Source organism: Lampetra fluviatilis, chromosome 32 (genome assembly GCF_964198595.1).
Source record: "Lampetra fluviatilis chromosome 32, kcLamFluv1.1, whole genome shotgun sequence".
Classification (NCBI taxonomy): Eukaryota; Metazoa; Chordata; class Hyperoartia; order Petromyzontiformes; family Petromyzontidae; genus Lampetra; species Lampetra fluviatilis.
In genome coordinates this window covers 4,286,926-4,314,754 of record NC_136306.1, presented here as the reverse complement: position 1 = coordinate 4,314,754, position 27,829 = coordinate 4,286,926, and the positions used below count along the sequence as shown (strand labels likewise).

The window sequence follows — 27,829 nt, the reverse complement described above, 5'->3', positions numbered from 1 at the left end:
GGACCTGGGAGGATCTGGGAGAGTCTCGCACATCGAGGCCCCGCACCGGAAACCCACAGCTCCCTCCCCCTGCCGCCTGCCCCCTGCCGTCGCGCGCTGCCGGCAAAGGAGCAAAACTCCAGCGAGAAGGAGCGGCGGAGACCGCGGCGTCCCGGCTGCCCCTGGCTCCCCCTGGCTCCCCCTGGCTCCACCTGGCTCCCCCCGGCTCCCCCGGCTGCCCCCGGCTCCCCACCCCCCCTGGAGCTGACTGCGCAGGGCGCCCGCTCGCCAGGTACCGAGCACTTCCAACACCGACACATCGTCAGGAACATCGCCACCATCTACCTCAATGTTCGTCTACATCGTCACTACCTCCCACCACTCGTACACCTCCACCAAGACCATCTCCTTCCGTCTACACCGCTACCATCACCTCCATCATCAACCGCTCCACCACCATCACCATCTCAAACCCAGTCAATCATCACCACTACCACCTCCATCACCACCATCACCACCTCCATCACCACCATCACCTCCTTCATCATCACCTCCCCCATCACCTATTGCTCGTCTCACGTTCAGGCGATCGGGTTAAGACTTGGGGATGTGAAATCCATCCGTGCGGAGTTGTGGAGTCACTGCGCCCGTTAACGCGGTTTCCCCGTCGAAGACATTTCACCTTAAAAAAAAAACCCTTCCGCCCGAACCGAACTCTTTATCGTAAACTTCCGTCTCTGTTCCTCCGTCAACGTCTTGTGAGCCATTACAGTTGCGGACAAGGCATCGCCACTCAGTCTGAGTTTGTGCGGCTGTACGGTTGAACTTTTTTCTCACCGTACGTAGCCAGCCGTGCTAATCGGAGTAAACGCAATAGAGTGGGTCCCAGCCTATTTGATAAACACATGGCAGGTCACCAGCATTGGTTCCGGCAAGCCTGACTCTGCTGATAAGACACTACGTGTCGAAACCGTTCCAGAGTTTTGCTTGTATTGAACCAATGCTTCTGAAATGATGTACTCCCCAGAACTCGCGTGTGGCTGATGTGATGCGTAAAACATATACGTGTTTATTTATGTTCGTGTGTGTGTGGAGGGACAGCTATGTGAAGGAGGCGTGTTACCCGCTACCCCGAGTCTTGTTGACGGAGCGTGAGATGTGTAACCCATTGGAGAGTCACGAATCCGGTCACGAATCAATTCGTGAATCGATGACAGAGAGTCGTCTCGAGCTCGCTCCTTCCCGTCGCCCCAAAGATGACTTCAATCCAGTTAGTGACGCTGCTGCTGCTGCTGGGTCGGCAGTGGTGCACAAGCACAGTCAATAAAACAAACCCAACACGCTCCGTGCCAATAACAACACCGTGGCCTTCATAGGAAATATATAATAAGTGACGTTTCGGGCAATGGTCCTTCTTCGTGAGACATAGACAAATCACGGGTAAAAATCACGTGGAAACAATACACGATTTGTTTTGTGCTACGAAGAAGGGCCTTTGTCCGAAACGTCGCCTATTATTTTTCATTTTAAAAGCACACGCACGATGGTATTGACCAGTGTGTTCAATCGACTTCGATTCTCAGACACGGCGAACATCACTGGCGAGTGATGTGAACCGGACTTTGGCCTACCCCTAGGTCGACTCAGCCTTGAATGAGTACCTGGTGCGGGGGTGTGCAACCATGGATACGCGACCACCTCGTGCGCCGTTGCAGCTTTAATAGGTGCTCGCTAACAGCACTTGCCCCCATAGTCTAAACTAAGCTACACGGAGGAATCTATGTGCACGGGAATGCGTTGGCACAGTGTGGAGCACAGGTGGTGCATCTGCCAGTCATCTCAGTCAGTCAACCCAAAACACCTGGGTCTGCTCCGTGACTTCCTGCCAGCGAGAGCCTTCAAGCCTCGAAGTGCACCTAGCCTGGCACAATCGCCGTGGCGACGTCGCCGCAACTTAGCGGCGAACGGCGTCTGTTGTACGTGCACGTGTGCGTCCGTGTGCATATGTATGTACACGTGTCCGTGTGTAAGTGTCAGCGATCCTTCCACGTGGGATCCCCTCCGGCCACCCACCCACCACTTCGCGATGTCGCAACGTCTGCATCGCTTCGCGGGGGGGGGGGCGGGGGTGGAAACCCTGCAGTGAAGGGGGGGGGCATCTTGGGACGGGGGGGGGTAGAGAGAACACGTGCAGGGGCGCGCCCGACGGTCTGTGTAAGGAGCGCAGCAATGTATGGGATGTAGACCAGCGCAGCCATGCAAGTGCAAGAGAGGTTGAGGTTGGGGGGGGGCACGGTGCAGGGCGCGCGAGGTGGGGCAGTGCGCGTGGCGATCGCAGGGTGCAGCAGCAGGAAGGCTGCCGTAGGCTGCAGTATGCAGCAGGAGGGTGCAGCGGAATCGTGCAGCAGCAGCAGGATGCAGCAGGAGGGTGCATTGTGCAGCATGAGCGTGCAACAGGAGGGTGCAGCAAGAGAGTGCGCAGAAGCTGGAGAGTGCATCGTGCAGCAGGAGTAGTGGAGGAGGGTGCATTACCCAGTAGGAATGTGTAAGGGGGTGCATCAGGAGGGCGCAGGAAAGTGCAGCAGGAGCGTGCAGCAGCAGCAGGGTGCAGGGTGTCCCCACGAGCTTTGCTCTCCGCCCGTTCGCCCCAAATTCCGCTTTTGGCGAGAGGCAGGTTCCGTTTCCTGCGCCTCCCGCACGTGGTCGGGCATCTGGCCAGCTCGCCCGGGGGGGGGGGTGAGCTAGGGGGAGGCGGGTGGGAGGGCGGTGAGCTTGGGTGGGGGGCACGGGGTGAGGTGGGGGGCTCTCAGACAAACGCTAAAAAACAATAGCTTCAGCCCGCCGGCGGCGTTTGTTTGGGGTCGGGCGAAAACAACCTAAAGGTGGGACGCACCCATGCATCTCTCTCCGCCCCCCGCTACCATCCATCCTGACCCTCCCTTCACTCTCTCCTCCCTACCGCCTTTGTCTTCACCCCCCCCACCCACACGCATTGTTGCGTGATTCCGCTCCCGACCACTCACGCCACCCCCACGCACACAAAAAATTTCCCGAGTGAAATTCGCGAAGTCACTTTAGTTCTGGAGGGATGAGTTCGGCTTCGCACCCCGTTACGCGTGCAGGGGTTAGGGTGTAGGGGTACGAGTTAGGGTTTAGGGTATTGATAGGGCGAGAGGGTCTAGGGTACGGCTGGATAGTGTTAGGTGAGGAGTAGAGAGAGGGAGGGATGGGGTAAGGTTCGGGTTATGGGTAGATGTACAAATATACCAGGTAAGGGCGAATGGTTACGGTTAAGTTTAGTGGTTACGGTTAGTGGTTATTAACACAGTTAGGTTTAGAGTTCGGGGTCGGAGTCAGTACTTGAGTTGGGTTAAGGATATGAATAAAGTTAGGGGTGAGAGTAGAGTTCGAGGTAAGGATATGAATATAGTTAGGGGTTAGGGTTCAGAGTTCGGGGTTAGGGTAGAGTTAGGGGTAAGGTTAAGGGTAGAGTTAGGGGTTGGGTTAAGGGTAGAGTTAGGGGTTGGGTTAAGGGTAGAGTTAGGGGTAAGGTTAAGGGTAGAGTTAGGGGTTGGGTTAAGGGTAGAGTTAGGGGTTGGGTTAAGGGTAGAGTTAGGGCTCAGAGTAGGGTTAGGGTATAGTTAGGGGTTGGGTTAAGGGTAGAGTTAGGGTTCAGAGTAGGGTTAGGGTAGAGTTAGCAGGAGGATCTCGGTGTAGGGTTTAAGAAGGGGTCCAATCTCTTCCCTGCCTCCCCGCCTCCCCCCTCCCCCCTCCGCTTACCCAACTCGTGCCCCGGGGGGCACCGGAAGCGCGGCGGTGGGGGGGGGTCGGGGGAGGGGGGGAGGGGTTGGTGGCTCCCGCCGCACGCGGCTGGAACCACGACCCCGGCCGGTGTAGGGGGGGGGATTGGGGGAGGGGCGACGGGCGCGTGGGGGGGGGTAGCCGACTCCAATGCATTCAGACACGCGTCTGTGTGTGTGTAAAATGTGCGCTACAAAATACACCTAGCCTGGCACCAACGCCGCGGTGACGTCACCACCATTTGGTATGGAACAAAAAACACTCCAATTTTATGGGCGCCAGTTATCCGCAGGACTTCCCACCAGCGTGGTTGCAATTTTATCGACCACGGAAGATGATGGGCTAGGTCGCAAACACCGATTTGCATGTGAACTCGTGACTTTCCGATTCTGTCGAGCGGTGGTTGAGTGTGGAGAGCGGCGGCTCAGTGGTTAAGCGCACTGCGCCACGAACTCAGCTTACCTGAGATTCAGTCCCATCTGAAGCGGTCCTAGGACTTCCCTAAGTAAACACCAGCACCGGGGAGACAAAGGCCGCCGGGCGTGGTTCCGGCCACACCAACAACTTGACCCAACATCCTGCTCACGGCTATACGGGGGATATTTGTCTTTGTCAGTGTGTGTGTGTGTTTCAATGTGGATATCTTGACGCATGGGAATCGACTTTTCTGTGCCAACGGATTATTTCACAATTTACATTCACGTGGCTTGGAGCTCTTTGTAAACAGATGAGTAAGTGCGTTGGTGTCTGTGTGGGATGGGGAGCGGTACTGTAGTAGTTAGCGCACTGCGCTACGAACCCAACTGCACGAGTTCGATTCCCGCTCACGACCAACATTGGTGGCGATTATCTGAACCAATCCTGGACCTCAAATGAGTACCTGGTACGATGTGTAAACATCGGCCGAGCGTGGTACTGGCCGTGCTCGCTAGCAGCACTTGCCCCAAAAGTCTATTCAGGGGATCTCTATCTTTGTATGTTTGTTTGTGTGGCGTCTGCGTATATGTGTCATTGGGGAGCGGTGGCGCAGCGATTAGCGCAATGCGCTTATGAACCCGGCCGCCAGTTGTGAACCGGTGCTGGTCTTCGACATCATTACGGGGAGGAGATGAAGGCGGCCGGGTTTAGTTTCTGGCCACATCATCCACTTGGGCGTCGTTCCCTGGCCTTTATCCATGCTCGCGAAAAAGCACTTACCCCCAACAGTCTGTGGAGGCTACATGGGGGATCTTTGGCTTTGGTGTGTGTGTAAAGTACACTATACACGATACGCCTGTTATGTATGTGTGTGCTGTGGGTACTATATGTGTGTCTGTGCATGCGGGGAGCGGTAGTGCAGTGGTTAGCGCTGCACCGTGAACCCGGTGCCCTCGAGTTCGATTCCCGCTCAAAGTGACGGTGAAAATTTTAACCGGTCATGGGCCTTCCCTAGTTCGACTCAGCCTTGAATGCTGCGATGCGCAAGTATCAGCGTTGGGGAAACAAAGGCGGCCGGGCGTGGTGTTGGCCACCTGCCCCCTCGCGTGTCGTGTATATTACACACACACACGCGCATTGTGGCTGCTATGCCTTCATAAAAACCAGACGTTATCCACGTGGAGCCCCACATCACCCTCCCCCCATGGAGACCAGGTCACCGTGACCACGGGGTCAAACTAGGTCACCGTTACACGAGGTCAAAACCTGAAACGCCAGGGTCATCGCCTGCTTTGGATTATTTATTATTATTACTCGGCATGCATGGCCAAGGAAGCTTCATTGAGTCCCAAGGATTGTTTCCAGGAGGGTCCTGCCAAGTGTTTTTTTTTCGCAGTAGGGGGCGAGGTTGCCGCTGTGTGTGATCCTAATTGAGTGATTTGCGGATACATTTTTGAGCGTTGGATATTTGGCCAATGCCAAACTACATTGTGTGTGCGTGTGTTTTAAAAGCATTCTTTATTTAGCTGTTTGATCCAAAAAATGTTTTGAAAGACTGTGTTGGCAGGGATGCGTGATATGGGGTAACCGTGACCCTTGGTCAAAACCTGTGACCCCTAGGTTAGACATCGGTCAACGTGACTTCTGGATTAAACTGGGTCATCCGTGGTCCTAACCAGCCAGTGACACCTGGGTCAAAACACTTTGACCATGGTTTCTGGTTTTTAACTCGGCCACCGTGACACTGGGTTCAAAACTCCTGACCCTGGATCATCGGAAGCGGCCACCGCGGCTTCTGTTGTTGACAGGATGAGCTGTTGATGTCCTTGTCGTCGTCGTCGTGTGTTCATGCCACCCTGCTGACGCAGTGTCACATGAGTCGTAATTAATATTGACTCGAACCATGTCACCATGACGCCGTGGGTCAAATTTAGATAATAGTCACCCTCTAAACCCACGAATCCCCATGACCTCGAGCAACTGAATGTGTTCTGGGCCGCGGGGGGGAGGGGGGGCGAGGGGTGATTGCCACTGTGATTGGGTGGCATGGTTGCGGGGGGCTGATGTTATGTATTAGCTGTGTGTGCGTGTGGGGGGGCTAGCCCCACGTGTAAGAACTCTGATGCATGGGAGGGGGGAGGGGTCAGCCCCTGGGGAGGGGGGGTGGGCAAGGGGGGGGGGTAATTATTTTATTTTTCCAGGGGGGAATAAGTAGGGGGGAAGGAGGGAGGGGGGCTGGGGATGAACGGGGGGGGGGTAGTCACGAGCGCCGCGGTTGGAACACGGGGAGGTTACCCCCACCCACATCCCCCCCTCTGTTCGCTCCAACCCAAAATTTACCCACTCGGCCCCTTCCCCGTGGCCCCCTCCCCCCCCCGGGCCCCCCGAGGGGGGGAGGAGGCGCCGGTTTCCGGACAGACTCAGGCGGAAGCGGTGCTAATTTCAGAGCTGAACAACCCTGGCGCTCCTCTGTGTGGCGCGGTGTGGTGCGGCTTGGCCATAACATGTGGTGTGGTGTGACATACCGTGAGGTGTGGACTGACCTGTGATGCGGTGTGACCTGTAGTCTGGCGTGGTATGACATAACATATGGTGTTTGGTGTCGTAATATGTGATGTGGTGCTACATTTTACATGGCGCGGTGTGGCCTATGCATAGTGTGAGCTTCTGCGTGACGTGGTGCGGATGGGCATGGTGTGGTGTGATGCAGTGCGGTGTCACCTACCAATTTGTGTTATGGTGTGCCAACATCATGTGGTGTGAATTCCGTTGCACAGTACGCAGTGGTTTGGCATCACGTTGTGTGGAATTGCCTTGTGGAATGGCCCTGCTTACACGGTGTGGTGTGATTTTACATGGTGTGGCCTGGCATGGCATGACGTGCTCTGGCGTCACCATGAACTTTCGTGGCATCACGCCTCGTAGTGTGTGCTCATGGGGTTCTAAAGCGTATGGTTTGGCCCGACCATGGAGTTTGTGGTACACGGGATGGCAGTGGCACGGTGTGGTCTGGCCAGGCCTGGCTTCGCGTGGTGTGTGGCCTCATCGGCGTGGTGTGGTCAAGCCTGGGGTCACGTGGGGTGGCCTTGAATGACGTGGCCAAGCCCGGGGTGGCACTGCTTGGCCTGGCCTGCGAGTGGCCTAGCGTGGTGTGGCCAGAAAAAAAACTGGCGTGGCGTGGTGTGGTGTGGTGTGACCTCAAGTAGTAGCCCAGCGTGGTGGAGTGGCGCAGGCCGTCGCATGTTGCTCACGTCCACCGACACCAGTAAACAGAAACACACAACCCATGCGCAACAATTGAATTCTGGTTCCTCATCCCACCCGTCTTTGTTGCCCCTGGTGTATTTCCTTGTTATTTTCCACTTGGCGTGGTGAGGACACTGACAGGCAATGTTCTCAAACCTCCAGCCACAACAGCTACACGCACGCACACCTCTATTAATCCACTGCTGGATGATAGAGTACCCATGTAGTGTCTGCTCTTGCTTGTAGGTTGTCTGGCCATTCTTCACTGCGGGGGGTGGGGTAGAGACACGGTCTCAGGATCGGTTCAGATATCAACTCGCCACTGATGTCAGCCGTGCCCGAGTAAACGACTCACTCCGAGTTCATATCATGGTGCGCTAACCACCCACCGCTCCACCAGGCGTCTGTGCAATAGAATGGAAATCGCAGCTGGTTTCACCATCCTACGATGCAACGGGCGAATATTTGTCGATTTCGCCGGAAACTGGTGGAGGCGAGTCACCCGGAACGTCGTGGACATGTTTGTGGATGCGGTTTGCGGCGATAACGATGATCCTTAGTCAACTGATGACGGCGACGAGTAGGATGATCACGATGAGAGTAGGACGATCCATTCTCTTTTTGTACTCGCATTGTGAATGTAGCGGCCACTCGTGGCTGACGACGTTACACGCACGGTACACACATCGGACGAGAGTGTTTCTGGATGAATCGATTCGGCGTCACTCTGCGCTGTTTGGCGGTCGTGAAGTTGATGAAAGTTGATTTCTGCAATCAACGAACTCCCCCCCCTCCCCCGGAGCTCCGCAGAACTGAGGGTCACGCCTCGCTCTTAGCTCTCATCTGGGTAAACAACGTTTCGGTCTCAAACCTGGAGCAGGGAACTCTGTGTGAGTAGGGGGCTATGGTGGGTGACTTTGGGGGCGAGGGGAGGAGGGGCGAGGGGAGGGGTGTGCACCCACCTCATGACTGACACTCGACCTGTCTTCCTGGAAAACACCCCCATCACCCCCCCCATCACCCCCATCACCCCCCCCCCATCATCATCCCCATCACTGCCCCCCCCACCTCCTCTCCCCCTAACCCAGTGCGGTTCTCCTGCCATGGGCAGGGATTTCCGGTGGGGGTGGTGAGACACGGAGAGTTTGAGAGTGTGTCTGAGTGTGTGTCTGAGAGTTTCTCTTCAGTTTGTGTGTGTGCCTGAGTTTGTATATGAGCGTTTATATTGAGTGTGTGCGTGACTGTGGGTATGTGTCTGGTCGTGTGTCTGAGTGTCCGTGAGTGTATTTGTATGAGTGTCTGTGTCTGAATGTGTGTGTTTTGTGAACGCGTGTTGGGGTGTGTGCGTCATTGAGCGGTAGTGTCGAGGTGAGCGCGCTGCGCTACGGCCATCACCAGTGACGATGATCTAAACCGGTCCTGGGCCTCCCCTAGGTCGACTGAGCCTAAAATGAGTACTTGGAGCGGCGTGTAATATTGCCACTGGAGAGACAAAGGCGTCCGGGCGTGGTTCTGGCCACGCACTCGTGTGCCGTGCCGGCCTTCAAAGGTGCTCGCTAACAGCACTTGCCCCAACAGTCTGCTGAGGCTATACGGGGGATCTTCATCTTTGAGTGATTGAGTGTGTCTGAGTGTGCTTCTGAGTGTGTCTGGATGTGTGTGTGTGGATGGAGGTGACTACGCGTCCCTGCATGAGTGTGAACCTGTGGTGTGCATGAACGTGAGAGCGAGTGCGTTCCTCAGTTCGTGAGATGGGGGAATGTGCCTGTGTGCGACTCCGTGTGGGGAGTGGTGGCGCAGAGGTTAGCGCTGCGATTTGCCCGACGAACCCGGCTACTCGAGTTCGATTCCCGCTCACGGACAACATCACCGGTGACGAATATCCGAACCGGTTTCTGGGCCTCCACTAGCTCAACTCAGCCTTAAATGAGCACCTGGTGCGGTGTGGAAACGTCGCCTTCGTTTGACGGCCCGGCCTTCATAGGTGCTCGCTAGCAGCACGTGCTCCAATCGTCGCGCCCTAGGTCGTACGGAAGGGGTCTTTGGGGGTACGAGAGCGGTGGGGAGAGTGCGGGAGAGTGTGAGAGCGTGGGTGATTGCGAGATTGTGAGATTGTGATTGGATATGAGCCTGTGAGTGAGTTGAGTGTGGGGGGAGCGTGGGTTTGCGAGTGAGATTCCGTGGGGGATGGTGAGTGAGTGTGTGTCAGTAACAGTGTGAGACTGAGTGAGTGTAGAGTGTGGTGGTGGTGGGGGGGGGTCTCTGCCCCCCACATTGACGAGTTTAGGGCAACGGGCGGGGTGGGGGGGGCTCGCAACGTAGACAGGGAGGAGCTGGGGGAGGGGGGCGCGGGGGGGGGGGCGCGGGGGGGGTGTGGGGTTGGGGGGTAAATAGCCGCTTTGTAGAGAAACTCCGCGGGGGGGGGGGCGAGGTTTTTTCTCTCTGCGTGCAGTAATGGGCGGCAACGAGCCAGATGTTGGCGGGGACGAGTGTGTGTACGTGTGTACGTGTGTGTGTACGTGTGTGTGCGTGTGTGTACGTGTGTACGTGTGTGTGTGTACGTGTGTGTGTGTACGTGTGTGTGTGTGTACGTGTGTGTGTACGTGTGTGTGTACGTGTGTGTGTGTGTGTGTACGTGTGTGTGTGTACGTGTGTGTGTGTACGTGTGTGTGCGTGTGTACGTGTGTGTGTGTACGTATGTGTGTACGTGTGTGTGTACGTGTGTGTGTGTGTGTACGTGTGTGTGTGTACGTGTGTGTGTGTACGCGTGTGTGCGTGTGTATGTGTGTGTACGTGTGTGTACGTGTAAGTGTGTGTGTGTAGGTGTGTGTGTGTACGTGTGTGTGTGTGTACGTGTGTGTGTGTACGTGTGTGTGTGTGTACGTGTGTGTGTGTACGTGTGTGTACGTGTGTGTGTGTACGTGTGTGTGTGTACGTGTGTGTGTGTACGTGTGTGTGCGTGTGTACGTGTGTGTGTGTACGTATGTGTGTACGTGTGTGTGTACGTGTGTGTGTGTGTGTGTACGTGTGTGTGTGTACGTGTGTGTGTGTACGCGTGTGTGCGTGTGTATGTGTGTGTACGTGTGTGTACGTGTGAGTGTGTGTGTGTAGGTGTGTGTGTGTACATGTGTGTACGTGTGTGTGTGTGTACGTGTGTGTGTGTACGTGTGTGTGTGTGTACGTGTGTGTGTGTACGTGTGTGTACGTGTGTGTGTGTACGTGTGTGTGTGTACGTGTGTGTGTGTACGTGTGTGTGTGTACGTGTGTGTACGTGTGTGTGTGTACGTGTGTGTGTGTACGTGTGTGTGTGTACGTGTGTGTGTGTACGTGTGTGTGTACGGCGGTCGGGCGTGGTGCTGGCCACCCACCCCCTCCGTGTACCGTGCCGCCCTTCTTAGGTGCTCGCTAATCGCACTTGCCCCAACAGTCTGTTAAGGCTATACGGGAGACCTTTGCCTTTGGGTAGCGGTAGTGTTGCGGTTAGCGTGCTGCGCTACGACACCGGCGAACCGAGTTTGATTCCCGCTCGCGACCACCACCACGAGTGATAATTATCGAAACCTGGTCCTGACATGAGCACCCGGTGTAATGTGTAAACATCGCCGCTGGGCAAGCAAAGGCGGCCAGGCGCGGTGGTGGTCACCCACTTGCCCCAACAGTCTGTGCATGCTCCACGGGGTGATCTCTGTCCTGTCAATGTTTGCGTGATTGTGAGCGAGCACGCGTCTTACGCCGTATACAGATGCCACGGTGGCTAGGAGGTGTTAACTCCCTCGCCTGGTATGCAGGAGGTCGTGGGTTCGATCCCGACCATGACGCCTGCTGCTGTATATTTGGAGTTTGCGTGCTCTCCCCATGGTGGCGTGGATTTTTCTACGCGTCCTCCGGTTTTTCCCTCCACATTGAGAAAGATGCGTTTGTGGTATTTTGGCTGCTTTGCATTTCTCCGTGATAAGTCACTTCGTTGAGCTATCATTTGTGGTCAGGCCGCCTCTGAAAAATAGCTGTATAGCTCAGTGGGCCTTACCTGGTAAAATAAAAAAAATAGTTGAGTAGTTAAACGTGACCGCCGGAGAAGTTTCTGCCAAATGGCAGAAACCTCTCCGGCGTTTCATCAAAGTCATTCCTTCCCGCCAAGTTTTTGGCGGAAAAAGAGCCCCGTGTGGAAACTAACGTCTCCTTCTCCACATATCCACGTGAAGAAAAAAAAATCTTACTTTTTCTTGTTGTTGTTGTTGTTGTTCTTGTACACATCCCATCACCAAAAGTCTGGACCGGTTTCGACACACCGTGGTTTCATCAGCAGTGCGGCTTGCTTCCACCAGTGTCGGTGAACTGCCATCTCAGACGTCAACTTCTCCCCCTACAATTACGAGTGGCGGTGACGCGCACGGCCTCGCGGTGCCGCGGTCGCCGCCTGATTGCAGAGGTTCGCGGTTCGCGCCAGGCAGGCGGCCCTGACGAATACTGCCGGTGTATTATTTAGAATAAAAACTAAAAATACTTACGACTTGCCGTATTCATAGCGGACGTTAAAGGTCCTGCGACGTCTTTCGCAAGAGTAGGCCATTGTGTGCTGAGGTCAACGATCCAAATTTGGCAAATTTGAAAGAAAGAAAAAAAAAACACCTGCAAATGATACCTACTCAGTTGCGTTAACACTGGGGTCGGCAACCAAACTAACTATAAGATAAAAAAAAAACGAATTCGGTAAAAAAAACTCTGTATTTAAAGAGCCGCAATGCACTTTGTGGTGAATACGAGACGTGGTCCTCCATAAATAACGTCACGAAGCAGCCTTTAAAGAGCCGCATGCGGCTCTGGAGCCGCAGGTCGCCGACCCCTGGGTTAACAGTATCAATTGCATCGTCTCCCCCCCCCACAACTGGCAGACTAATGCACAGGTACAGCTGCCACTGGAGGGGGGGGGGTGCCATAGGCTAAACCACAAAGCGAGTATCAGAGGTCGCAAACGGGTTTTGATTCCTTACCCGTACTCGGCTGCACCAGGGTACCCGTACCCGACCGGGTACCCGACTGGGTACGGGTAGCCGGGTATCGGGTAGGGTACGGGTACCCGGTTGCGACCTCTGGCGAGTATCCTCGAGGTTGGGGCAATTGTTGTTGGTGGTGGTGGTGCTGGTGCAGTCTGGCGGCCTTCCAGCTTGGCTGTCGTACGGCCCCATCCTCACGAGGCAGGTGGTCGGCGTGAGTCGTCACCTCGCGGATGTTCTGACCAATGACCCAGTTGCAGACGAGACATCGTCAGTGTCTCACGCGTTCTCACCCGGTTGAACTAAACAAACCTGCACTTGAAATACCTTTGACGGCCAACTTCACGTTAACAAAGATCGCCCCTGTGTAGCCGTAACAGACTATTCTTATGTTTTTTTCGGTAAAGTCACGTAGGTAAAAAATTTAAATTAATAAAAGTAAAATTAAATAAAAATTAGATAAAAATCACGACGTTTCGGAGGCAACACAAGCTTCCGTCTTCAGACTGTTGGTGCTGTTAGCGAGCACCTATTAAGAGCGGAATGGCACACGATGGGGTGGGTGACCACCGTTACGCATTTGTCTCTCTAGTGGCGATGTTTGCACAGTGCGTCAGGTACTCATTTGAGGCTGAGTCGACCTAGGGGAAGCCCAGGACCGGTTAAAATTATTGTCAGTAGCATTGGACCGTGAGCGGGAATTTAACTGGGACCACCAGGTTCGTAGCGCCGCGTGATAGCAGCTACACTACCACTCCCCAGAACCCTAACCACAAACACAACCCCAACCACAACTCTAAGCCCAACCACAATCCTAACCACAAACATAACCCTATCTCCAAACACAATCCTAACCATAAACACAAAACCTACACACATGACACAAACTCCTGGTTTCCCTGACACGGGACCGCACACCATTATTACACATCACACCTCACCACCATCACACCATCTCCACTACTACTACAACCACCATCACCACCACCACACCACAACCCTCTCCCATCCTCACCACTACCACCGCACCACCACCAACACAACCACACACCTCTAAAACTCCCTCCACTACATCACTACACATCTCACCACCGCACACACCACGACCACCAACCACCACCCCCACATACACCTCACCACCACCGCCGCACATGTGCCCTGGAGGAGCCGCGTGCTTTGTTGTCGCCCCTAGGGGGGCAGGCTCCGTTTCCGCACCCTCCCCGCTCCCGCTCTGACAATGCGACCACCCCCACCGCTCCCTCCTCTCCCCTCCCCCTCGTTCCTCGTCCACCCTCGGGCCCCCCTCCACCCCACGCCCCCCACCCCCAACCATCGCCGCGGGTCCTCGCTGAGCCCCCGACATACGGGGTTCTGGGATCCGAGCGCAGACACTCGTGACTGGCCCAGACATTCGCTCGGGTGTTCAATTAGAACCCTTCCTCGCCACCAACCAATCCACCCCTCCAGCCGCCTTTAACGTCCCTTCATTCGTGTGCTATTATGCACTCCCAGAAAGGCGTGCAGCTGATGGGATGTGTAAAGAAATCTACTTGACATTTATATTTTAACGTGAAAGCACAGATATGCGAAGAAGACGTAGTCTGCTTAATCTGTTTAAGTTTCCACAAGGGGCGATTTGAGCAGATCTTCACCTATTACAATGAGTTCACACTCCTAGAGCGCCGTGTGGCTGATGTGATGTGTACAAAACACTTTAATTGTTTTACATGGAGGGGCATTACATACGGTATAGATATAAACGATTGCCTCGTGTCCGGCCCACCGAGGGTCACGTCAACTCAGGTCGACTCTGCCCCTGTGACCGGAACGCCTGGAGCGTGACCGCGTGGCGTGTGGCGGGGAGTGGTGGGGGGGGATACATAAACTCCGGGGGGGGGGGGGCACGACGACACAGTGCAGTGCACGTCAAATACACTTTAAACAACAAACCCTAAACGCTGAACAGAACGAGTAGCGAGCACTGCGGTCCTGCTCGTGTCTCACAGCCTGACCCAGAGAGGCTGCGACCCCCCCCCCCTCAATCACTCCCCGTCCCTCCAACTCGTGTAGACAAATGGGCGATATAGAACGGGTCGCTGGGGGGTGGCTGAGCCTTCGACAGGAGAGGGGAGGGGGGGTGAGCCCCCTGAAGCTTCACCCCACCCACCACAAAAACCCTCACACTTCGGGACTGCAGACGGGGGTCTCGTTAAATCAGAATAAATACGCAGCAAAAATTCGCCCCTTTCACCCATCTGTCCCGTCGTATGAATGAATAATTTAATAAGCGCATATGTTTTAAGCATCTCATCAGCCGCATGTGTGGGAGTGCATAATTTCGGGAGCATTGGTTCAACACAAGCAGAATTTAACTCTCAAAACGGTTTGGATATTCAGTGTCTCATCAGCAGATTTTGGCCCTGACCAGATGTTGACATTGCAAGGGATCGCGACCATTGTATTGACCCGGACTTTACCGTTCGGTTCGCACATTATTTGGCGATGCTGCTGCGTCGGCAGCGGCGCACAGGCGCAAATAACAGCACAAAACGACTCGACGCCTCCGTCAATAACGACGCTTTGTGGACTCAAAAGGGGGAAAAGATAGCTTCAGCTTTGAGCGACGTCTCCTACAGGACGTCGACAGAGAAGGTTTACGCTGACGGGAGTTTACGACGACGAGATAGGGCTCCTGGTTGGACCCCCGCTCTGATGGTGGCGTCAGGTCAAACACAGGGGTCAGTGCCTCGATTCTGTGTGAGCACCCGGACTTGAATGTCCCCGGCGTCGTGAGGCACGTGGTGGCTTTGGGTGGCGATGCTCTCGACGGTCTCATCGAAGCTTCCTGTGCAGCGTTGCTCCGCACGAGAGTTGTACTACGTATGTTGAACTTCTTTCACGCCGTACGTAGCCAACCGTGATAATCGGAAGTGCAGCGGCAGGACAACAAACTAAAAACAAAAAGCAGTTGTAAACAAATTCGTTTTTAATCTAGATGATGTAAAAGTACATCGCTCCAGTGGCTTCCTAATAATGGAAGTGCGTTCCAAACGGCCGCAGAAGCGCATCTGAAAGAGCGCGATGCGGTGGCCATCTTTGTGTCAATGGCCAGCCAAAAGCCACACGCTGTGAGGCCGACCAGAGTTTGCGTGATGGTTTATGCTCCTTGACGAGTTGCCGATGATGCGTTCCGCCGTTTGGTCACCATCACCGCAGTCACGTGAGTGGACTGATCTCTGGTCTTCAGCATCTGTACGAAGTAAGGTCACATTAGGTGGTCGCTCTGACCCCCCCCGCCCCGCCCCGTCTGACAGGTCGGCACACATCTCTCGTCTCCCCCCCCCGTGCAAGCTCCCCCCCCCCACCCCCCCTGCCCGGGGCCCATCATGGAGAGCGCCATCACGCTGTGGCAGTTCCTGCTGCAGCTGCTGCTGGACCCGAGGCACGAGCAGCTCATCCGCTGGATCTCGGCGGACGGGGAGTTCAAGCTGCTGCAGGCGGAGGAGGTGGCGCGCCTGTGGGGGCTGCGCAAGAACAAGACCAACATGAACTACGACAAGCTGAGCAGGGCGCTCAGATACTACTACGACAAGGTGGGGGGGGATACGGGGACACGGTGACAGGGGGACACGGTGACAGGGGGACACGGTGACATGGGGACACGGTGACAACTGTAAACACACTGCGTGCCGTCTGCTTCACTCACAGCGAACGTTAAAGATCCCTGTGTCGTCGTTTACAAGAGTAGACCATCGTGTGCCGGCGCCGTGGTGTAATGACAACTGGGGCAGCCGTCGGGCTAGAACCACGAACGTCGGCCACAAACAGCGAACGCACTAACTCGGGCCACATGGCATCGTCCCGACCAGGCTCAACCCCCGCTTAGCTTCCCCAGATTCAGAGCCATTTGGCCATTTGGTCGTGAGTTGCTCCCTAGCTCCCCACGTGTGCTCCCCCTCCCCCCTCCCCCATGCTCCGCAGAACATCATCAAAAAGGTGAATGGACAGAAGTTCGTCTACAAGTTCGTGTCATTCCCTGACATGAAGGCCGACGGCCTGCAGGGCCGTGCCGGCGGGGTCAACGGCGGGGTCAGCGGCGGCGGCGGTGACCTATCACCGAGGCCTTACGGGAGCCAGGGCCCCGAGCCAGCTTCCGGCGACTACTGCACGCTGCCGCCTGCACCATTCATCAAGGCCGAGCCGCGCAGCCCCACGCCCGCCCAGCAACGGCAGCTGCTCGACGAAGACGATGACGACGACGGTGAAGAGGAGGAGATGGGTGCAGAGGACGAGGACGACGATGAAGACGTGGACCGCGATGAGGAGGAGGACGACGACGATGAGGAGATGTCTTTGCTGTCGTCGGCAATGGCGTACCGCGTGGGCCCGCTGGGCCGGGCCCTGGCCGGAGGCCTCCACCCGGCGATGGCGCTCTACGCTCTCAAGAGATCCGGGGGGACCCTGCGCGCGGTCAAGAGCGAGGGGTTCGACGGCCCCTGCAGGACGGTGGTCTCCCAGCAGCAGCACCACCACGACAACCAGCACCACCACCACCACCAGCAGCAGTGGCACCAGCAGCGGCAGCAGCAGCAGCGACGGCCGGAAGCTCCCGATGACGATGAGCAACCGCTAAACCTGAAGGTGGAGAGGGGTCCCGTGCCGCCGCATGGCGGTGGCAGCGGTGGCGCCGCCTCCGCGGGGGTCATCGTGTCGCCAGCGGCATCCGGGGGCCGCGCCAAGGCCCGACCGCTAGGCCTCGAGCTTGGGCTGCACGCTCAGCTGCTGCTGCATGCGCAGGGCGGGGACGCGGGCCCCCCACACAGCCCCTCGCTGCAGCCCCTGCTGTGCGGGGCCCTTGCGCAGGGCTTCTACGGCCCCAACGTGAGTGGAGGGGCCCTGGGCCCCAATACACCCTCCTAACCTCGCCTGACCTCGCCCGACCCGCGTGACCTCTCCTGATCTCTGCTCGTTACATAAAATGCACCGATGCATCTCGACCCCACGTCGTCTCGTCCTACCCCTCCTAGTCCCTGCTGACCCCCCTTGAACCCTGCTGACACTTTCTGACTCCTGCTGTTCTCTGTCTGCTCGTGACCCCACCTGACTTCTCCTGAGCCCTCTTGACCCCCTCTGACTTCTGATCTCACCTGACCCTACGGCGCCTCATTTGACGATCCCAATGCCGGTGGCTTCCTTGACCCTCTCTTTACCCCCTTTCTGGCCCCGTCCATTTCCCTCTGACCCCACTTGACCCCTCATGGTCCCTGCTGATCCCCGCTTAATCTTTCTCGACCCCCCTCTCCTGATCCAGCATAAATCCCTTGCTGGCGTGGGGCCCACGCGTGCTAGCGCACGTCTCAGAAGCAAGGGTTGTGGATCACAAAGATATCTGTGAAATACACAAAGCTATGAGATGCCCAGTAAACATACAAACGTTGGGCCAACGTCAGTTGACATTGGACCAACGTTAGCCCAACGTCAAACAACGTCCAACCTACGATGATCCAACGTCCCACCAACGTTCAACCAACGTTGGCCCACATTTAACCAACGTTGCTCAACTTTAGCCCAACGTCAAACAACGGCCCAAAACGTTGCATGCAAGTGAGCATCAGAGGGCAATGCAGCAAAAGTGCCTGTTGTACTGCACTGCTGTGCTCCCCACCTTCCCTAACCTACACTGACCAGCGTGAAGTATGGTCAAGTCAAATAACCCTGGTGGAGAGGGGGAGGCTTTAATCTTTATTGGTGACCCTTAGCTAAAATAGACTGATGCACCTTAACCCTGCCTGTGGAAATTCCACGTTTTCATGACGGCGGAGGAAGGGGGCGTTTAGTGTCCGTCCGTACGTATGACGGCGACCTCTGTTCGGATCCAACAAAGTGGTAGTGGTTTTAGCGGCGGCGGAGGGATGATGGTTTTGTGGATGCGTGTCCCTCAGACCCCTGTGCTGCTCACGCCAAGTCCGCTGCTGCCCTCGCTGCACTTCTGGAGCACGCTGAGCCCCCTGCCCCCACGCAGCCCCGGGGGGCGGCTCACGGGCTCACACCTCGCCTTCCAGGTGGGTCACGTCACCATCTCCGCCAACATCGTCGTCTCCACCACCATCGCCATCTCCATCACCATCGCCATCTCCACCACCATCGCCATCTCCACCACCATCGCCATCTCCACCACCATCGCCATCTCCACCACCATGGCCATCTCCACCACCATCGCCATCTCCACCACCATGGCCATCTCCACCACCATCGCCATCTCCACCACCATCGCCATCTCCACTACCATGGCCATCTCCACCACCATCGCCATCTCCACCACCATGGCCATCTCCACCACCATCGCCATCTCCACCACCATCGCCATCTCCAACCCCATGGCCATCTCCACCACCATCGCCATCTCCACCACCATGGCCATCTCCACCACCATCGCCATCTCCACCACCATCGCCATCTCCACCACCAGGGCCATCTCCACCACCATGGTCATCTCCACCACCATCGCCATCTCCACCACCATCGCCATCTCCACCACCATCGCCATCTCCACCACCAGGGCCATCTCCACCACCATCGCCATCTCCACCACCATCGCCATCTCCACCACCATCGCCATCTCCACCACCATCGCCATCTCCACCACCATCGCCATCTCCACCACCATCGCCATCTCCACCACCATCGCCATCTCCACCACCATCGCCATCTCCACCACCATGGCCATCTCCACCACCATCGCCATCTCCACCACCATCGCCATCTCCACCACCATCGCCATCTCCACCACCATGGTCATCTCCACCACCATGGCCATCTCCACCACCATGGCCATCTCCACCACCATGGTCATCTCCACCACCATGGTCATCTCCACCACCATCGCCATCTCCACCACCATGGTCATCTCCACCACCATCGCCATCTCCACCACCATCGCCATCTCCACCACCATCGCCATCTCCACCACCATCGCCATCTCCACCACCATCGCCATCTCCACCACCATGGTCATCTCCACCACCATGGCCATCTCCACCACCATGGTCATCTCCACCACCATGGTCATCTCCACCACCATCGCCATCTCCACCACGATCGCCATCTCCACCACCATGGTCATCTCCACCACCATGTCCATCTCCACCACCATGGTCATCTCCACCACCATCGCCATCTCCACCACCATCGCCATCTCCACCACCATGGTCATCTCCACCACCATCGCCATCTCCACCACCATGGTCATCTCCACCACCATGGCCATCTCCACCACCATGGTCATCTCCACCACCATCGCCATCTCCACCACCATCGCCATCTCCATCACCATCGCCATCTCCACCACCATCGCCATCTCCACCACCATGGCCATCTCCACCACCATCGCCATCTCCACCACCATGGCCATCTCTACCACCATCGCCATCTCCACCACCATCGCCATCTCCACCACCATGGCCATCTCCACCACCATGGCCATCTCCACCACCATCGCCATCTCCACCACCATGGCCATCTCCACCACCATCGCCATCTCCACCACCATCGCCATCTCCACTACCATGGCCATCTCCACCACCATCGCCATCTCCACCACCATGGCCATCTCCACCACCATCGCCATCTCCACCACCATCGCCATCTCCACCACCATGGCCATCTCCACCACCATCGCCATCTCCACCACCATCGCCATCTCCACCACCAGGGCCATCTCCACCACCATGGTCATCTCCACCACCATCGCCATCTCCACCACCATCGCCATCTCCACCACCATCGCCATCTCCACCACCAGGGCCATCTCCACCACCATCGCCATCTCCACCACCATCGCCATCTCCACCACCATCGCCATCTCCACCACCATCGCCATCTCCACCACCATCGCCATCTCCACCACCATCGCCATCTCCACCACCATCGCCATCTCCACCACCATCGCCATCTCCACCACCATGGCCATCTTCACCACCATCGCCATCTCCACCACCATCGCCATCTCCACCACCATCGCCATCTCCACCACCATGGTCATCTCCACCACCATGGCCATCTCCACCACCATGGCCATCTCCACCACCATGGTCATCTCCACCACCATGGTCATCTCCACCACCATCGCCATCTCCACCACCATGGTCATCTCCACCACCATCGCCATCTCCACCACCATCGCCATCTCCACCACCATCGCCATCTCCACCACCATCGCCATCTCCACCACCATCGCCATCTCCACCACCATCTCCACCACCATGGTCATCTCCACCACCATGGCCATCTCCACCACCATGGTCATCTCCACCACCATGGTCATCTCCACCACCATCGCCATCTTCACCACGATCGCCATCTCCACCACCATGGTCATCTCCACCACCATGTCCATCTCCACCACCATGGTCATCTCCACCACCATCGCCATCTCCACCACCATCGCCATCTCCACCACCATGGTCATCTCCACCACCATCGCCATCTCCACCACCATGGTCATCTCCACCACCATGGCCATCTCCACCACCATGGTCATCTCCACCACCATCGCCATCTCCACCACCATCGCCATCTCCATCACCATCGCCATCTCCACCACCATCGCCATCTCCACCACCATGGCCATCTCCACCACCATCGCCATCTCCACCACCATGGCCATCTCTACCACCATCGCCATCTCCACCACCATCGCCATCTCCACCACCATGGCCATCTCCACCACCATGGCCATCTCCACCACCATCGCCATCTCCACCACCATGGCCATCTCCACCACCATCGCCATCTCCACCACCATCGCCATCTCCACCACCATCGCCATCTCCACCACCATGGCCATCTCCACCACCATCGCCATCTCCACCACCATGGCCATCTCCACCACCATGGCCATCTCCACCACCATCGCCATCTCCACCACCATCGCCATCTCCACCACCATCGCCATCTCCACCACCATGGCCATCTCCACCACCATCGCCATCTCCACCACCATGGCCATCTCTACCACCATCGCCATCTCCACCACCATCTCCACCACCATCGCCATCTCCACCACCATCGCCATCTCCACCACCATCGCCATCTCCACCACCATCGCCATCTCCACCACCATCGCCATCTCCACCACCATGGCCATCTCCACCACCATCGCCATCTCCATCACCATCGCCATCTCCATCACCATCGCCATCTTCACCACCATCGTCATCTCCATCACCATCGCCATCTCCACCACCATCGTCATCTCCACCACCATCGCCATCTCCACCACCATCGCCATCTCCACCACCATCGCCATCTCCACCACCATCGCCATCTCCACCACCATCGTCATCTCCATCACCATCGCCATCTCCACCACCATCGTCATCTCCATCACCATCGCCATCTCCACCACCATCGCCATCTCCACCACCATCGCCATCTCCACCACCATCGTCATCTCCACCACCATCGCCATCTCCACCACCATCGCCATCTCCACCACCATCGCCATCTCCACCACCATCGCCATCTCCACCACCATCGCCATCTCCACCACCATGGCCATCTCCACCACCATCGCCATCTCCACCACCATCGCCATCTCCACCACCATCGCCATCTCCACCACCATCGCCATCTCCACCACCATCGCCATCTCCACCACCATCGCCATCTCCACCACCATCGCCATCTCCACCACCATCGCCATCTCCACCACCATCGCCATCTCCACCACCATCACCATCTCCACCACCATCGCCATCTCCATCACCATCGCCATCTTCACCACCATCGTCATCTCCATCACCATCGCCATCTCCATCACCATCGCCATCTCCACCACCATCGTCATCTCCATCACCATCGCCATCTCCACCACCATCGCCATCTCCACCACCATCGCCATCTCCACCACCATCGCCATCTCCACCACCATCGTCATCTCCATCACCATCGCCATCTCCACCACCATCGTCATCTCCATCACCATCGCCATCTCCACCACCATCGCCATCTCCACCACCATCGCCATCTCCACCACCATCGCCATCTCCACCACCATTGCCATCTCCACCACCATCGCCATCTCCATCACCATGGTCATCTCCACCACCATGGTCATCTCCACCACCATGGCCATCTCCACCACCATGGCCATCTCTACCACCAGGTCATCTCCACCACCATCGCCATCTCCACCACCATGGCCATCTCTACCACCAGGTCATCTCCACCACCATGGTCATCTCCACCACCATGGCCATCTCTACCACCAGGTCATCTCCACCACCAGGTCATCTCCACCACCATGGTCATCTCCACCACCATGGTCATCTCCACCACCATGGCCATCTCCACCACCATGGTCATCTCCACCACCATCGCCATCTCCACCGCCATGGTCATCTCCACCACCATGGTCATCTCCACCACCATGGTCATCTCCACCACCATCGCCATCTCCACCACCATCGCCATCTCCACCGCCATGGTCATCTCCACCACCATGGTCATCTCCACCACCATGGTCATCTCTACCACCAGGTCATCTCCACCACCAGGTCATCTCCACCACCATGGTCATCTCCACCACCATGGTCATCTCCACCACCATGGCCATCTCCACCACCATGGTCATCTCCACCACCATCGCCATCTCTACCACCAGGTCATCTCCACCACCATCGCCATCTCCACCACCATCGCCATCTCCATCACCATGGCCATCTCCACCACCATGGCCATCTCTACCACCAGGCCATCTCTACCACCAGGTCATCTCCACCACCATCGCCATCTCCACCACCATGGCCATCTCTACCACCATCGCCATCACCACCGCCATGGCCATCTCCACCACCATGGCCATCTCTACCACCAGGTCATCTCCACCACCATCGCCATCTCCACCGCCATGGTCATCTCCATCACCATGGCCATCTCCACCACCATCGCCATCTCTACCTCCAGGCCATCTCTACCACCAGGTCATCTCCACCACCATCGCCATCTCCACCACCATGGCCATCTCTACCACCAGGTCATCTCCACCACCATCGCCATCTCCACCGCCATGGCCATCTCCACCACCATGGCCATCTCTACCACCAGGTCATCTCCACCACCATCGCCATCTCCACCGCCATGGTCATCTCCACCACCATGGTCATCTCCACCACCATGGTCATCTCTACCACCAGGTCATCTCCACCACCAGGTCATCTCCACCGCCATGGTCATCTCCACCACCATGGTCATCTCCACCACCATGGCCATCTCCACCACCATGGTCATCTCCACCACCATCGCCATCTCCACCACCATCGCCATCTCCATCACCATGGCCATCTCCACCACCATCGCCATCTCCACCACCATCGCCATCTCCACCACCATCGCCATCTCCACCACCATCGCCATCTCCATCACCATGGCCATCTCCATCACCATGGCCATCTCCACCACCATCGCCATCTCCACCACCATGGTCATCTCCATCACCATCGCCATCTCCACCACCATCGCCATCTCCATCACCATTGCCATCTCCACCACCATCGCCATCTCCATCACCATGGCCATCTCCACCACCATCGCCATCTCCACCACCATCGCCATCTCCACCACCATGGTCATCTCCATCACCATCGCCATCTCCACCACCATCGCCATCTCCACCACCATCGCCATCTCCACCACCATCGCCATCTCCATCACCATCGCCATCTCCACCACCATCGCCATCTCCACCACCATCGCCATCTCCATCACCATGGCCATCTCCACCACCATCGCCATCTCCACCACCATCGCCATCTCCACCACCATCGCCATCTCCACCACCATCGCCATCTCCATCACCATCGCCATCTCCACCACCATCGCCATCTCCATCACCATCGCCATCTCCACCACCATGGTCATCTCCACCACCATCCCCATCTCCATCACCATCGCCATCTCGATCACCATCGCCATCTCCACCACCATCGCCATCTCCACCACCAGGGTCATCTCCACCACCATCGCCATCTCCACCACCATCGCCATCTCCATCACCATCGCCATCTCTACCACCATGGTCATCTCCACCACCATCGCCATCTCCACCACCATCGCCATCTCCACCACCATCGCCATCTCCACCACCATCGCCATCTCCACCACCATCGCCATCTCCATCACCATCGCCATCTCTACCACCATGGTCATCTCCACCACCATCGTCATCTGTACCACCATCGTCTATACTTTATTGTATTTGCTTTATTTGCTTTTGACACTTGTGGTGAATGAGACTCCATCCCAAACGAGACTCCATCCTGATGTCCTGAGTGCTCACTGGGTTAAGCAAAACCCCACTTGAAAACCTGCTCTCACATCGTTCACCATTGCAACTGGTAGGCCCAGTGAATCTATCATCACAGTTACGTGCTGAGTATCGTTTACTCGCAGTCCTGTGGTAACGTTACGCTATGCGTCTCTCTCCTCCCCCTCCCTCCCTCCCTCCTCCTGCCCCCCCTCCCCCCAATTCCTCCCCACCTCGCCCCCACCCGCAGTTCCCTCTCCCGGGCGCTGCCCCCCTGCTCGGCCTCCCCATGCCAGGAGTCGATGGGGGCCCGGGCTCCCTGCAGCTGGCTCACGGCTCCCAAAAAGTGTGACTGAGCCGCACCTGGCCACACCTGGACAGGGCGTGGAGGAGGGGAATGGGGAACGAGGGAGGGGGGCTCCGCGGAGGGCAAGGAATTGAGGGGGGCACGACATCAGCCCCCTTCCTCACCACCCCGTTTGTTTGGAGGGACAGGGTGGGGGGGGAGGAGACCCCCCTCCCCCCAACGGCGCTTGATTTTGGGTGAATTGCACTCCCCCTCGCTGTCTCCCGTCAGCACCCCACTGCCTCGTCCCACCCCAGACACGCACATTCTACCCCCCACACTACCACCTCATTGGTCTTTGCCACCTCAATAAGAAAGGGGGGGCGGGTGGTGAGGAGTGGGAGGTGACAATGGGGTGCTCGATTTCCCCACCCCCAACCCCCAAATTGGCCCGGACTGTGGTTTCCCTCTACGCACGAACAACTGTCTAAATGTGGGTCGGAGAATGATGATGGTGGTGGTGCTGATGGTGCTGCTTGTGATGATGCTGATGATGATTTGGCCGACGACGTTGCTCGGTGCTAAGTGGGACTCGCTCTCTCGTCTCATCATTCTCGGAGTCTTCGTCTTACGCTCATGTGACTTGCGCAAATGCAGCTCAGAACAACATTCTTATGAAACGAAAAGAAGAATCATAATAATGATGGATTTTGGAATCGAATCACGAACCGAAATCGATTTTGAATACGTGGCAATCAATCGCATCGCTGGGGTGGGGGACAGTGGTGAATTGTATTACTTCCCTGTGATTAGACCAATGACCCCACTACTGCATTTGGGGGCATTTGGGGGGGGGGGGTGTAGTTGGGGGGCAGCTAAGGGCAGCTCCAGAGCAGTCATGGCCCAAATGTTCCATATTTGGCTGTCTCGTGGCAAGTTCTGTCAGCACACACACACAGACACATGGCCCAGCCACTTGTTGCAGAGGTTTGCGGTTTGAATCCGGCAGGCCACCCTGACTAATACTAAGGATGTATTAACCATGACAATACCACGCGCCGTCTGCTTCACAGTGGACACTAAAGATTCCGTGACGTTATTCACAAGAGTAGGCCATTGTGTGACGGTGTCGCGGTTAAAATTTTAAACAAATGACACCGCCGAGTTACTCAATTTGAATCTACGTCGCCAATCATCGTTGCCTACAGCGAATATCTGGCAAGACCCTCCATGAGAGTCAGAGAGGCTTTCTTGGGTTAACCAAGTGGAATCGTAGAATTGTTATGTATATTAAACTATATATATTAAAAAACAATTTTTACATTTAACCAGGTAAGGCCCACTGAGTTACATATCTCCCTTTTCAGAAGCGACTTGGCATCAAATGATAGCTATACGAAGTGGCTTATCGCGTGGATATTTATAGCAGCCAAAATCCGGAGGCCCTGGAGAAAAATCCACACGACCACAGGGAGAACAAGCAAACTCCAAATATGCAGGCATCAGGGTCGGGATCGAACCCACGACCTCCTGTATACCACGTGGGGTATTAATATATTGAGGCAGAGTAGAGGTATCTAGGCAGCTGTCGGGCCCAGCTGTACCACGAAAAATACAATGAGACCTTTATCATCATTAGCATCATCATCAACAACAGCAGCAGCAATGTTATTGTTATATACAAGTGAATATTTTATATGCAGTACTAAAACTTGTTTTTTTTACAATGTAAATATATACAATCTCGACTCTTTTGTATTCGACAATGTTTATACGAATATTTTTGTACAGGAATATCTCTGAATTTAAAGTTGATTGTGCGTGTGTTGTTAACAGGGGAGTTGCTCGGCAGCGTTGATGACGTCGTCACTCCCGTTGTTGTTGATGTTGTTGCGAGTCGGAGATGACCAGGTTCCGTAGTAGTTGTTGGATACAATGAGGAACCCCCCCCCCCACAACTCAAACTCGAGCTGCCACCCACTCCTCCCCCCTCCCCCACCTCGTCTACAGCGGCCACGTGGAAGTCAGTCGCTCACTTCACAATCAAATCAATTTGTCAATCACGAATCGTGCCGAATATCTAAAGCCATGGGGAGGGGGGGGAACTGTTTATCCACCGGAGGAGAACAAAATAAATCGAATAGATTTTTGTGTTAATGTCAAAATCTCGGAAGAATCCGCACACCCGTTGGGGAAACAAAACCGTCGCCGCTTTGCGCCCGAAAATCGGCGGGAGAAAAAAGAAAATGTTTCCGTTCAACAAAAAAATCCCCACCAAATGCGTCGCTTTACGACTAAAATCGGTGGAAAATCCTCGCGCTCCCACCGCCACCACGGGCAGCGCGGGGTGACGCGGGCGGGGGGAGGTCGTCGCTCCCTCTCTTCACCTGGGTTTGGAGTCGAACTTTGACGGCGCGTGCGGGGGGGGGGGCGAGGGCTGCTGGGCAGACCCTGCACGGGTGTGCGCGTGCGCGCGGGTGTGTTTATGTGTGAGTGTGTTTGTAAACGTGGACGTAGTAGTAGTAGTGAGAGGTGGGGGTCTACCATCAGCCACACTAAAATCAAGCACCTGCCTGGATATTTTGTATCATCCAATAGGATACTCAGCCCCCTCAACACCCAATGAGTGATTGGGGCAGTTGTGAAAAGACTGGAGACGTTTTCCGACCTGGGTAATGATCAACTCCGGTTTGGCAGCAGAGGTCTCACTCCGAATGCTGTTTGGAAGCTACGTGGTCTGTCGCTCCACACGAAGCTCCGGGCCTTCTCGGCCACAGCCATGCCCTCCCTTTTCTTTGCTTC

The 27,829-nt window shown here is 56.2% G+C and overlaps 1 protein-coding gene across 1 annotated transcript; it reads left to right on the top strand.

Moving 5' to 3' along the window:
* Positions 1-25,860, top strand: LOC144943818 (ETS domain-containing protein Elk-3-like). Its single transcript, XM_078871665.1, has 5 exons — positions 1-271; positions 15,752-16,030; positions 16,419-17,318; positions 18,380-18,499; positions 24,992-25,860. The coding sequence occupies exons 2-5, from the start codon at positions 15,824-15,826 to the stop codon at positions 25,091-25,093; spliced, it is 1,329 nt and encodes a 442-aa protein (XP_078727791.1). The 5' UTR covers positions 1-271; positions 15,752-15,823; the 3' UTR covers positions 25,094-25,860.
* Positions 25,861-27,829: the final 1,969 nt, after the last annotated feature.